This window comes from Salmo trutta, chromosome 22 (assembly GCF_901001165.1).
Source record: "Salmo trutta chromosome 22, fSalTru1.1, whole genome shotgun sequence".
Taxonomy (NCBI): domain Eukaryota; kingdom Metazoa; phylum Chordata; class Actinopteri; order Salmoniformes; family Salmonidae; genus Salmo; species Salmo trutta.
In genome coordinates this window covers 24,914,931-24,928,333 of record NC_042978.1, presented here as the reverse complement: position 1 = coordinate 24,928,333, position 13,403 = coordinate 24,914,931, and the positions used below count along the sequence as shown (strand labels likewise).

At 43.0% G+C, this 13,403-nt stretch overlaps 1 protein-coding gene across 3 annotated transcripts in view; it reads right to left on the bottom strand.

Moving 5' to 3' along the window:
* Window positions 1–11,678, bottom strand: part of s100p (S100 calcium binding protein P) — a 29,085-nt gene extending 17,407 nt beyond the window's left edge. The window contains exon 1 of one of the 3 annotated variants that reach the window (XM_029707342.1): window positions 11,585–11,678. In XM_029707342.1, the coding sequence (XP_029563202.1) occupies window positions 11,585–11,628 (44 nt within the window). In that variant the 5' untranslated portion in view covers window positions 11,629–11,678. Of the gene's footprint in view, window positions 1–6,375; window positions 6,395–10,477; window positions 10,648–11,584 lie in introns of those variants that run through there. The other 2 variants (XM_029707343.1, XM_029707345.1) reach the window with 2 other exon arrangements.
* Window positions 11,679–13,403: the final 1,725 nt, after the last annotated feature.

The following is a 13,403-nucleotide window of genomic DNA, read 5'->3' as shown; positions in this document are numbered from 1 at the left end:
TGGCAGATAATATTCAAATTGTTGGTGACTTTAATATTCACATGGAAAAGTCCACACATCCACTCCAAAAGGCTTTCGGAGCCATCATCGACTCAGTGGGTTTTGTCCTACATGTCTCCGGACCTACTCACTGCCACAGTCATACTCTGGACCTAGTTTTGTCCTGTGGAATAAATATTGTGGATCTTAATGTTCTTCCTCATAATCCTGGACTATCGGACCACAATTTGATTGTTTGCAATAGCAACAATTAATCTGCTCAGACCCCAACCAAGGTTCATCAAAAGCCGTGCTATAAATTCTCAGACAACTCAAAGATTCCTAGATGCCCTTCCAGAATCTCTCCACCTACTCAAGGACGTCAAAGTAGAAAAATCAGTTAGCCACCTAACTGAGGAAATAAATGTAACCTTGCGTAATACCCTAGATGCAGTCGCACCCCTAAAAACAAAAACATTTGTCATGAGAAACTATCTCTCTGGTATACAGAAAATACCCGCGCCCTGAAGCAAGCTTCCAGAAAATTGGAATGGAAATGGCGTTACACCAAACTGGAAGTCTTCCGACTAGCTTGGAAAGACAGTACCGTGCAGTATCGAAGAGCCCTCACTGGTGCACGATCATCCCATTTTTCCAACTTAATTGAGGAGAATAAGAACAATCCAAAATTTATTTTTGATACTGTCACAAAGCTAACTAAAAAGCAGCATTCCCCAAGAGAGGATGGCTTTCACTTCAGCAGTGATGAATTCATGAACTTCTTTGACGAAAAGATCATGATCATTAGAAAGCAAATTATGGACTCCTCTTTAAATCTGCTTATTTCTCCACAGCCCAGTTGTCCTGAGTCTGCACAACACTGCCAGGACCTAGGATCAAGGGAGACACTCAAGTTTTTTAATACTATATCTCTTGACACATTGATGAAAGCAGTCTTGGCCTCTAAACCTTCAAGCTGCATACTGGACCCTATTCCAACTAAACTACTGAAAGAGCTACTTCCTGTGCTTGGCCCTACTATGTTGAACATAATAAATGGCTCCCTATCCACCGGATGTGTACCAAACTCACTAAAAGTGGCAGTAATAAAGCGTCTCTTGAAAAAGCCAAACCTTGACCCAGAAAATATGAAAAACTATCGGCCTATATCGAATCTCTCATTCCTCTCAAAACATTTTGAAATAGCTGTTGCGCTGCAACTCACTGCCTTCCTGAATACAAACAATGTATACGAAACACTTCAGTCTGGTTTTAGACCCCATCATAGCACTGAGACTGCACTCGTGAAGATGGTAGATTACCTTTTATGGCGTCAGACCAAGGCTCTGCATCTGCCCTCGTGCTCATAGACCTTAGTGCTGCTTTTGATACCATCGATCACGACATTCTTTTGGAGAGATTGGAAATACAAATTGGTCTACACTGACTAGTTGGTCTACACTGGTCTAGTTATGGCCTGGTTTAGATCTTCTCTGTCGGAAAAATATCAGTTTGTCTCTCTGGATGGTTTGTCTTCTGACCATCCACAGGTTCCTCAAGGTTCCGTTTTAGGACCATTATTGTTTTCACTATATATTTTACCTCTCGGTGATGTCATTCGGAAACATAATGTTAACTTTCACTGCTACGATACACAGCTGTACATTTTGATGAAACATGGTGAAGCCCCAAAATTGCCCTCCCTGCAAGCCTGTGTTTCAGACATAAGGAAGTGAATGGCGGCAAATATTTTACTTTTAAACTCAGACAAAAAAGAGATGCTAGTTCTAGGTCCCAAGAAACAAAGAGATATTTTGTTGGATCTGACAATTAATCTTGATGGTTGTACAGTCATCTCAAATGAAACTGTTAAGGACCTCAGCGTTACTCTGGACCCTGATCTCTCTTCTGACGAACATATCAATAATATCTCAAGGACAGCTTATTTCCATCTTCGTAACATTGCAAAAATCTGAAACTTTTTGTCCAAAAATTATGCAGAAAAATGTATCCATGCTTTTGTCACTTCTAGATTAGACTACTGCAATGCTCTACTTTCCGGCTACCAGTATAAAGCACTAAATAAACTTCAGTTAGTGCTAAACACAGCTGCTAGAATCTTGACTGCTAGAATCAGTGCTAGCCTCTCTACACTGGCTTCCTGTTAAGGCTAGGGCTGATTTCAAGGTTTTACTGCTAACCTACAAAGCATTACATGGGCTTGCTCCTACCTATCTTTCCGATTTGGTCCTGCCATACATACCTACATGTATGCTACAGTCACAAGATGCAGGTCTCCTTACTGTCCCTAGAATTTCTAAGCAAAGAGCTGGAGGCAGGGCTTTCTCCTATAGAGCTCCATTTTTATGGAATGGTCTGCCTATCCATGTGAAAGATGCAGGCTCAGTCTCGACCTTTAAGTCTTTATTGAAGACTCATCTCTTCAGTAGGTCCTATGATTGAGTGTAGTCTAGCCCAGGGGTGTGAAGTTGAACGGAAAGGCACTAGAGCGACGAACCGCCCTTGCTGTATCTGCCTGGCTGGTTCCCCTCTCTCCACTGGGATTCTCTGCCTCTAACCCTATTACTGGGGCTGAGTCACTGGCTTACTGGTGCTCTTCCATGCCGTCCCTAGAAGGGGTGCGTTGTGTGGGTTGAGTCCCTGATGTGATCTTACTGTCCGGGTTGGCGCCCCACTCGGTTTGTGCCGTGGGGGAGATCTTCGTGAGCTATACTCTGCCTTGTCTCAGGGTAGTAGGTTGGTGGTTGAAGATATCCCTCTGGTGATGTGGGGGCTGTGCTTTGGCAAAGTGGGTGGGGTTATATCCTGCCTGTTTGTCCCTGTGCGGGGGTATCGTCGGACAGGTCCACAGTGTCTCCCGACCCCTCCTGTCTCAGCCTCCAGTATTTATGCTGTAATAGTTTATGTGTCAGGGGGCTAGGGTCAGTCTGTTATATCTGGAGTATTTATCCTGTCTTATCCGGTGTCCTGTGTGACTTTAAGTATGCTCCCTCTAATTCACTCTCTCTCTCTTTTTCTCTCTTTCTCATTCTCTCTCTTTCTCTCTTCTCTCGGAGGACCTGAGCCCTAGGACCATACCTCAAGACTACCTGGCCTGATGACTCCTTGCTGTCCCCAGTCCACCTGGTCATGCTGCTGCTCCAGTTTCAACTGTTCTGCCTGTGGCTATGGAACCCTGACCTGTTCACTGGACGTGCTACCTTGTCCCGGACCTGCTGTGTAGGACTCTCTCTCTACCGCACCTGCTGTCTCTAACTCTGAATGATCGGCTATGAAAAGACAACTGACATTTACTCCTGAGGTGCTGACCTGTTGCACCCTCTACAACCACTGTGATTATTATTATCTGACCCTGCTGGTCATCTATGATGTTTGAACATCTTGGCCATGTTCTGTTATAATCTCCACCCGGCACAGCCAGAAGAGGACTGGGCACCCCTCAGAGCCTGGTTCCTCTCTAGGTTTCTTCCTAGATTCTGGCCTTTCTAGGGAGTTTTTCCTAGCCACCATGCTTCTACATCTGCATTGCTTGCTGTTTGGAGTTTTAGGCTGGGTTTCTGTACAGCACTTTGTGACATCGGCTGATGTAAAAAGGGCTTTATAAATACATTTGATTGATTGATGATAGTTCATTGGTAATGTGGATACCAAGGACCTTTAAACTCTCGACACGGTCCATTACAGCACCGGGTCCTGTTGCAGAGGGAGGTGTTTAGTCATAGAGTCCTTAGCTTAGTGATGAGCTTTGTGGGCACTATGGTGTTGAATGCTGAGCTGTAGTCAATGAACAGCATTCTCACATAGTGCAGAGTGCGATTGAGATTGTGTCACCTGTGGATCTGTTGGGGCGGTATACGAATTGGAGTTGGTCTAGGGTTTCTTGGTTGATGATGTTGATGTGAGCCATGACCAGCCTTTCAAAGCACCTCATTGCTAAGGAAGTGAGTGCTACGGAGCAGTAGTCATTTAGGCAGGTACCTTCGCTTTCTTGGGCACAGGGACTATGATGGTCTGCTTGAAACATGTAGGTATTACAGACACAGTCAGGGAGAGGTTGAAAATGTTAGTGAAGACACTTGCCAGTTGTTTCACGCATCCTCTTAGTACACATCCTGGTAATCCGTCTGGCCCCATGGCCTTGTGAATGTTGACCTGTTTAAAGGTCTTGCTCATATCGGCTATGGAGAGCATGATCATATAGTCGTTTGGATTAGCTGGTGCACTCATGCATGCTTCAGTGTTGCTTGCCTTGTAGCGAGCATAAAAGGCATTTAGCCCATCTGGTAGGCTTGCGTCACTGGGTAGCTCACGGCTGAGTTTCCCTTTGTAGTCTGTAATAGTTTGCAAGACCTGCCACATCCGACGAGCATCAGAGCCGGTGTAGTAGGATTCAATCTTAGTCTTGAATTGATGCTTTGCCTGTTTGATGGTTCGTCTGAGGGCATATCAGGATTTCTTATAAGTGTCCGAATTAGTGTCCTGCGCCTTTAAAGCGGCAGCTCTAGCCTCTAGTTCGGTGCGGATGTTGCCTGTAATCCATGGCTTCTGGTTGGGATATGTACGTATGGTCACTGTGGGGACGACGTCGTCGATGCACTTATTGATGAAGCCGGTGACTGAGGTGGTATACTCCTCAATGCCATCGGATAAATCCCGGAACATATTCCAGTCTGTGCTAGAAAAATATTCCTGTAGCGTAGCATCTACATCATCTGACCACTTCCGTATTGAGTCACTGGTACTTCCTGCTTTAGCTTTTTTTGTAAGCAGGAATCAGGAGGATATAATTATGGTCAGATTATCCAAATGGAGGGCGAGGGAGAGCTTGTACGGATCTCTTTGTGTGGAGTAAAGGTGGTCTAGAGTTTTTCTTCCTCTGGTTGCACATGTGACATGCTGGTAGAAATGAGGTAAACAGGTTTAAGTTTACCTTCATTAAAGTCCCTGGCCACTAGGAAAGCGAAACGTAAGATATTACAGTTTTTTATGTCCCGTTGGTAGGATAGTCTCGAATGGAGCTCATCCAGTTCATTCTCCAGTGATTGCACGTTGGCTAATAGAACGGATGGTAGAGGCGGGTTACCCACTCGCCCGACTAATTCTCACAAGGCACCCTGATCTCCGCCCCCTGTATTTCCTTATTTTCTTCATGTGAATGACGGGGATTTGGGCCTTGTCTGGGACCAACATTATATCCTTCACATCAGACTCATTAAATAAAAAATCTTCTTCCAGTTCGAGGTGAGTAATCGCTGTTCTGATATCCAGAAGGTCTTTTCGGTCATAAGAGGCGGTAGCATCAACATTATGTAGAAAATAAGTTACAAACTATGCGAAAAAACACACAAAATAGCACAATTGGTTAGGAGCCCTTAAAACGGCAGCCATCCCCTCCGGTGCCAATCTTTATGCTCGCATGAATTTATTATAGTAAGAAATCACGGTAAGAAATGTAGTTGTTTTTGGAATGAAGTTTATACACTATTATTTTTGTAATGAGGCACATAGAGTGAATAAAGATCACATCACATAGCATCTGTTTATATCTAGAAGGGATGTTGTTAATTAAAGACTATTAGGACTCTGCTTTTTATCTTTTTATGGGAGAATACATAAAACTCAAATTAACTCTTCATATATTTTTTATTTCATTTTTGGGGCATCACATACTGTAGGATGTCATAGCCCAGACAGTAGATGTTCAACACATTTTCTAAAATATTTGGGTCAAACAGGACACTGTTAAAGTAGAAGACAACAAACACATGCAACTTCTCCATATACCCTGGACCATCCATGCACAAGGCTTGGTGATTCTACACAGAGATTATATTCTATAATGTTAACTTAATTTATATTTTTTAAGTGCATATCCTTGTTTGTTTCAATGTTGATAAAAGTACACAATCACTCCCAATTTACAATCATGTGACATCATGAGACTAAAACACAAGTAGGTTCCCATTGATCATGTTTGGTCTTTTGGAACCATTTGTAAGCACCTGGCTATTACAGGAACAGGAGTCATCATGTTGGAGTAAATATTGAACAAAGAAACCTTTGAACAGTCCAACAGCATGATTACTCCATTAATAAATGCATCATGAAAGACACACCTGCTGAAAGAATGAGTGTGGTCAATGTAAGCAAGGTCATTGTAAATATTTGTCTGAGGGTGAGTGCACTCAGGTGACTCGGGCTTTTCGTGATAAAGCCCTGTCTGTTCTGTTTCATCAAGCTTTCAGCCTTTTATAACCATGCAGTAGAAGTGTAGCCAGACTAAGGGTAGCCCTAACCTTACCCTGAGTATAGAAACAGCCTGAATCTCACCTTTGGTCCAAAGAGGGAAGAGTATAGAAACAGCCTGAATCTCACCTTTGGTCCAAAGAGGGAAGAGGGGGTCAGAGTCAGGGGTCAGTGTTTCTGTTGAGTTATCCAACATGGCCGCTCGCTACACTACCACTGGGACTTCCCATGCAGTGTCTGCCAGGATATTATTTGACAGCGACTGGCAACAAGATTTACACACCACTCTTGTGAATGCAGTTTGAGCATTTGTCAATATTGTTGTGAGTGGAGAGCGGTGGCTCCCGGCAGCAGCCATCAATTGGTGAATGTTGTGGTGTTCTTCAGGCACTGCCTCAAGGCAGGAATTCACTCTGCAGGCTGTTAATAACACTCATTCAGGCCCATTTACAGAGGCCCTGCTGCAGCAACAAGGTAATGACACTCCAACAATGACCATATATCACGACTGGGACAATAATATGCATCCTGAAAGCCTCATATCCCTCACTATTTCTACTACATTCTCAAGCACAATTGCCTCTGTCTCAACTGTCCTTGTCAACTGGTTTGCTATTGAGGCAAAGGTTGAATGAACGATTGACATTTTTGATAGCGCCCTAAAGTAAATTAGCAACATGAATAATACGTCTCTTGGATAAGTTTGGTTGATTTAGTTCTGAACTGCAGTCTCGTTTTTTTGGCTTGTCAGAAGTTCATGATGACTGATTCACAGTAATTTGCAGAGTCTCTCTCAGGAATTAGCCAATTATACCATCCTCTATTTCCCATTAGTCATACAGCACTTATAGTAAATAAATGTAAATGTAAAATGTAAATACTAAACACAGGTAGAACACAAACAAACCATCCCATCACCTTCTCATCACCATCTCTTCTTTAATGACCATGTATATTGTTTTTTATTTTGAAGTAACTGCTTTTTCGGTTTGTTCCTAGATATTTCTCCTCCCACTCAGCCATTCTCAGAATCTCTATCATTAAAAGCACCATCCACCAATTAATAAACTCTCTGAGCTCCACAGCAGTAATCTACTCCACTCTGTCTTTTGTCACAAAATCTATTTGATATTGTTCAGTATTTACACAAATACGTTTTTTTCTCCTGTATTACCCAAGAAAAGTTCCACTCAAATCACTACCCAATCCCTCAAACAGTGGCAATCAGAACTACGGAAAGATGCCACAGAATCTTGGGTAGATTCCAGGAAAAATGCAGAATAAATGCATGAATGAATAGTTTGTTGAATGAATGTGTGAACGAATGCATAAATGAATGATTGTATCTAATAATACTATGTACTGTATACCCTTTCACAAAGGCTGTATCAGATAGCGTGATATTATAGGGTTTCATTGGTGATTGATGTTATTTTAAATAGACATTCACCTCTTTTAAAAAGGTCACTGGCAACATGTGCCTTTCTGTAATACCATTGGGCCATGGCGGCACGACTCTGTGGGCAAATATTCAAATGGTCTGCATGTTAGACAGGAATTCCCCTCATAGCAGAGCCAAACCACAGCATGGCGGGTGGCAGCTGACTCTTAACAGTGCAGGCTGTATACTGTGGAGAATGCACTTCTTTTTTTGCCAAAAGGTCTGTCAGGAGACCAAGACATCCCTCTGTGTAACACAAGAACAACAAATAACCCACCAGCACTTGTTCGCTTTGATATATAAAGCCGAGGGCTTTCCGAGAAGACATTGAGCATCAGGTGGCACACAGAATGCACACTGCACAGACAGGTGTTGTCATATGCTAAAACTGTGTGGCTATCATGTTCATCACCCCCCACATTATGCCCATCAGAGAAAACCCATGGTGTTCCTCCCTCAAGAGGCAGAAACGATTTGGCATGGGCCCTCAGATCCTCAAAAGGTTATACAGCTGCACCATTGAGAGCATCTTGACTGGCTTCATCACCACTTGGTATGGCAACTGCTTGGCATCCGACCGTAAGGTGCTACTGAGGGTAGTGCATACTGGGCCGACCTCCTGCCATCCAGGACCTCTATACCAGGCGGTGTCAGAGGAAGTCCCACATTTTTTTTAAAGACTCCAGCCACCCAAGTCAGACTGTTTTCTCTGCTCCTGCACTGCAAGCGGTACCGGAGCGCCAAGTCTGGAACCAAAAAGCTCCTGAACAGCTTCTACCCACAAGCCATAAAACTGCTGTACAGTTAATAAGATGGCTACCAGGACTCTTTGCATTGACCCCCTTTTTTTTGCACTGACTCTTTTGCACTGACTCTATGCACACTCACTGGACTCCACCCACACACACACTCACACATACTACAATGACACACACTCACACTACATACACACACTCACAGAGACACACTTTCCCACTCTTTCCCGCTTTTCACATACGTTACTCTGTTTATTGTCTATCCTGATTGGCTAGTCACTTTTACCCCAACCTACATGTACATATTACCTCAACTACCTCGTACCCCTGCACAATGACTCGGTACCAGTAGTCCTTGTATACAGCCTCATTATTGTTATTTTGTGTTACTATTTCCTTTTGTTATTTAGCCAATTTTTCTTACTTTTTAACACTGCATTGTTGGTAAAGGACTCTTAAGTAAGCATTTCACGGTGAAGTCTACACCTGTTGTATTTGGCCCATGTGACAAATAAAATTTGATTTGAATTGATGTCATTGACTGTTTCTGGAGTGCTATTTCTGTCTGCTGGCTGTGCAGTTGGCACATGGCACAGGCACCTGACTGTTTACTCAGAATGGCCTTGAGACAATCTTCTTTCCTTTGTGTTATACATTAAATAACATACCTTTTTAAGCTAGCTGATAAATGAACTGTACCTAATAGTAACAGTGAAGACAGTATAGACAGCTGTATTGCATATCGGGGACATATGAAGCAGCCCTGCTGTGTAGTTGCGCTCCTTGGACTGCTCTTGTACAGGCATACACATGTTTTTTCTTGCATGTATTATTTATCATTTTCATTAAAAGTGATAACATCTTTGGATTTATATCAAGAATCCTTAAGAGAAGGATAACTTGGCTTTGAAAAAAAGAGGTTGTGGTTTGACCATTACTGTATCCATTCACCAGCAGGCTTTTATTACATCTTTATATAATTTACTCTTCACATGACTGAAAATAATTGAGCTACAGTACCAACCCCAGACGAACAAATCCATTCAGAATCAGTTTAGAGTAAGAGGCAGGCAGGCAGGAGGCATTACCTCCTCTATAGGCTATATTTGCCTGAAGCATTCATTTCCCCGGCTGGAGTGACAGAATGGAGCGTTAATGATGTCTGTGGTGAGAGTGCTGGCGTCTCCCCCGCGTACTAAGTGCTAATGGGCTGTGCCGCTCTGGATATCTGGGCAGACTGTGCAGTAATGCCACATTTAAAGCAACTGTGAACTCAGAAATATCCGACTTCAGTGCATTCAAGACAACTGTGAACTCAGAAATATCCGACTTCAGTGCATTCAAGACAACTGTGAACTCAGAAAAAAGAGCGCGGACTGGGAAAATTGTTTTGAATGGTCATCCAACTCAGAATTCTAAGTCGGAAACTCAGTCATCTTTCTAGAATTCTCCGACCTGAAGATCACTGACGTCATGATTAGATCTAGTTTTTTCCCCGAGTTCCCAGTTGTCTTGAAAGCACCATAAGAGGACTGAAAATAGAGCCACAGCTGCACCTGGCGGATCGCTGTCATTCTAAAGGTCAGCGAGTGACTTCACTGTGGGTCAGGAGGTCGAGTCAGCGTCTGACAATGGCAGACCAGAGGAGAGGAGGCACCTTCAAAGTGTTCTTTAAGTCTAATTAACGATGAAGAGGAATCCTAAATGTGAGGGTAAAAAGTGGAAAATAGTAGCTCTTTCATATCTCCAGGCTGTTAACATTTTGCTTGGATGCACATAACGGTATTAATACTTGCTCTCTCTCTGCCTCCTTTCAAGCAATCAAACAAACTCACATAATGACAGTGAAATATGGCATTGCCAATTCATGGAAAAGCAGCAACAACAATAATACATCATACAACACTGGGCTGATGGAAGGAAAACCAGTTACATATCTATCAGTGATTCAATTAACAGTTTAAGATAATTTTCATCTATCTCTCTAGTCCCACAAAGCAGTTGGAGACGGTGCTGAGACTTTGTCAGGTCCTACCTTTAGGAGTCCAGATTTTGCCGGCAAATTTCTCTTATTGATAATCCCATACCAAGTTGAGGACAGGAGAGACTGTCAGCAGTTGTTTTAACTTTTCTGCAGATGTCCTATTGGTGAAGCCAGTTTCTGGGGTAGGCTATTAGTGACATAGCCCTGCTAACCCTGTTGTAAGCCTGTGTGCTCAAAATGTTTGACATACCTTACAGAGCCATACGAGTGACAGGCACAATGGACTACCCCTTGCTCAAGCTTAAAATTATTTGGTGTGTGTGTGAGAAAGAGAGAGTCTGTGTCTTTAGAGGGGATATCTGGCGGAAGGAATGTCGTCTGAGTATTGTCTCTTCAAGTTTATATTTTGGACTTCTAGTTTGGATTTTTTGTCAGGAATCTGTTTAATATTAATAAACACTTTTTCACTGCAGAAATGTAGATTTAGTCATACGTTATAAAAGAGCGATAGCTAGAAAATATATCTAATTACAAGCGTATTTAAGCAATCCCAAACGTTCTAACTTCCTACTGTACCCACTGAATGGTATACTGTGAGGCGTATAAACACAGTGCCTTGTATGATGTGAGGATGCCTACACTCATTCCTCTACTGCCACCTAGTGTTAGAAGTACACCAATGCAATCGTGAGTTACAGGAGACAGTACAATGGTGCTCCAGGAAGGACACTGTTCTGGAACTGAACATCAACATGAACCCATGTATGTCAGGTATATATGATTGGAGTCTCAAAACTACTTGTTTTTTGTCTACACTCCTAAAATCAGTCTTATTGATGATCTATTGTAAAATAGATCTAAATATCAATGGGACTCCCTGCTAAAATAAAAGTGAAATAAAAGACAGAAAAAGTCATAAAATGAAATTGTGATTACACATTGGAAGTTACAGTGTAACTTCTACATTCCTCATCATGTTTGTCCTCATTGTTAATCTATTAGTACCCTCTTGTTAAGCACTTATCTAGAATAATAGCATAGGACAGCTAAACTGAACAAAAGTTCATGAACAGGAACCACAATCACAGATAAAGTCTATGCGTAGTCATGTCTTCAAAAGCTGGAAGGCTATATAGAGAAAGATCGACATAAGCTCACCCCACTCTCCCTTGGTGTCGTCTGACGAAACTGTCTTGTTTCATGGCGTTGTACTCTGGCAGGGCCTCCAGTGTTTTTTCCAAGAGGGAAGAAATAGAGGAAGTTCTACGTTAATGCAGGAAGGTCGCTAGTAAGAGCCATGGTAACAAATTGTATTCCAAGCCAAATTTGCCAGTGGGCATTTGTCAGTGGACTTTGACCATTGTCTGTCATTGTTGGTACAGCATCATCTTTTATTGTATTTTTACTGTCTGTTACCTCCCATGTCAACTCAATGATTACATTCAGGCATGAGCGATGCAGTTTGCATATTAAAACTGAGTATATTATGTTTCTTTGGGACTGTTTTATTGACATGAATCATTCACTGATCATACCGATAAATAGACTACATGACCAAAAGTATGGGGACATCTGCTCGTCGAACATCTCATTCCAAAATCATGGGCATTCATATGGTCCCCCCTTTTCTGCTATAACAGCCTCCACTCTTCTGGAAAGGCTTTCCACTAGATGTTGGAACATTGCTGCAGGGTCTTGCTTCCATTCAGCCTCAAGAGTATTAGTAAGGTCAGGCACTGATGTTGGGCAATTAAGCCTGTCTCACAGTCGGCGTTCCAATTCATCCCAAAGGTGTTCGATGAGGTTGAGGTCAGGGCTCTGTGCAAGTCAGTCAAGTTCTTCCACACCGGTCTCGACAAACGATTTCTGTATGGACCTCGCATTGTCATGCTGACACAGGAAAGGGCCTTTCCTAAACTGTTATTACAAAGTTGGAAGCACAGAATTGTATAGATTGTCATTGTCTGCTGTAGTGTTAAGATTTCCCTTCTACTGGAACTAAGGGGCCTAACCTGAACCATGAAAAACAACCCCAGACCATTATTCGTCATCCACCAAACTTTACAGTTGGCACCATGCATTGGGGCAGGTAGAGTTCTCCTGGCATCCGCCAAACTCAGATTCGTCCGTCGGACTGCCAGATGGTGGAGCGTGATTCATCACACCAGAGAACGCGTTTCCACTGCTCCAGAGTCCAATGGCGGTGAGCTTTACACCACTCCAGCCAACGCATGGCATTGCACATGGTCATCTTAGGCTTGTGTGCGGTTGCTCAGCCATGGAAACTAATTTCATTAAGCTCCCAACGAACGGTTCATGTGCTGACATTGCTTCAGAGGCAGTTTGGAACTTGGTAGTGAGTGTTGCAACTGAGGACAGACGATTTTTACATGCTTCAGTACTGGGGGGTTAGGGTTAGGGTTAGGGTTCTGTGAGCTTCGTTCTGTGAGCTTGTGTGGCCTACCACTTAGTGGCTAAGCCGTTGATGCTCCTAGATATTTCCACTTCACAATAACAGCACTTACAGTTGACCGGGGCAGCTCTAGCAGGGCAGAAATTTGACGACCTGACTTGTTGGAAAGGTGGCATCCTATGACGGTGCCACGTTGAAAGTCACTGAGCTCTTCCGTAAGGCCATTCTACAGCCAATGTTTGTCTATGGAGATTGCATGGCCTTGTGTTCGATTTTATACACTGTCAGCAACGGGTGTGGCGGAAATAGCCAAATCCACTAATTTGAAGGGGTGTCCATGTACTTTTGTATATATAGTGTATATAGTGGTGGCCTATTGTTTTACACATTTGTAAATCAGTGGAGGCTGCTGAGGGGAGGATGGCTCATAATAATGGCTGGAATGGAGTCAATGGAATGGTATCAAACACATCAATCATGTGGTTCCCATGTGGTTGATAGCATTCCATTGACTCCATTCAAAGCCATTATTATGAGGCGTCCTCCCCTCAGCAGCCTCCACTG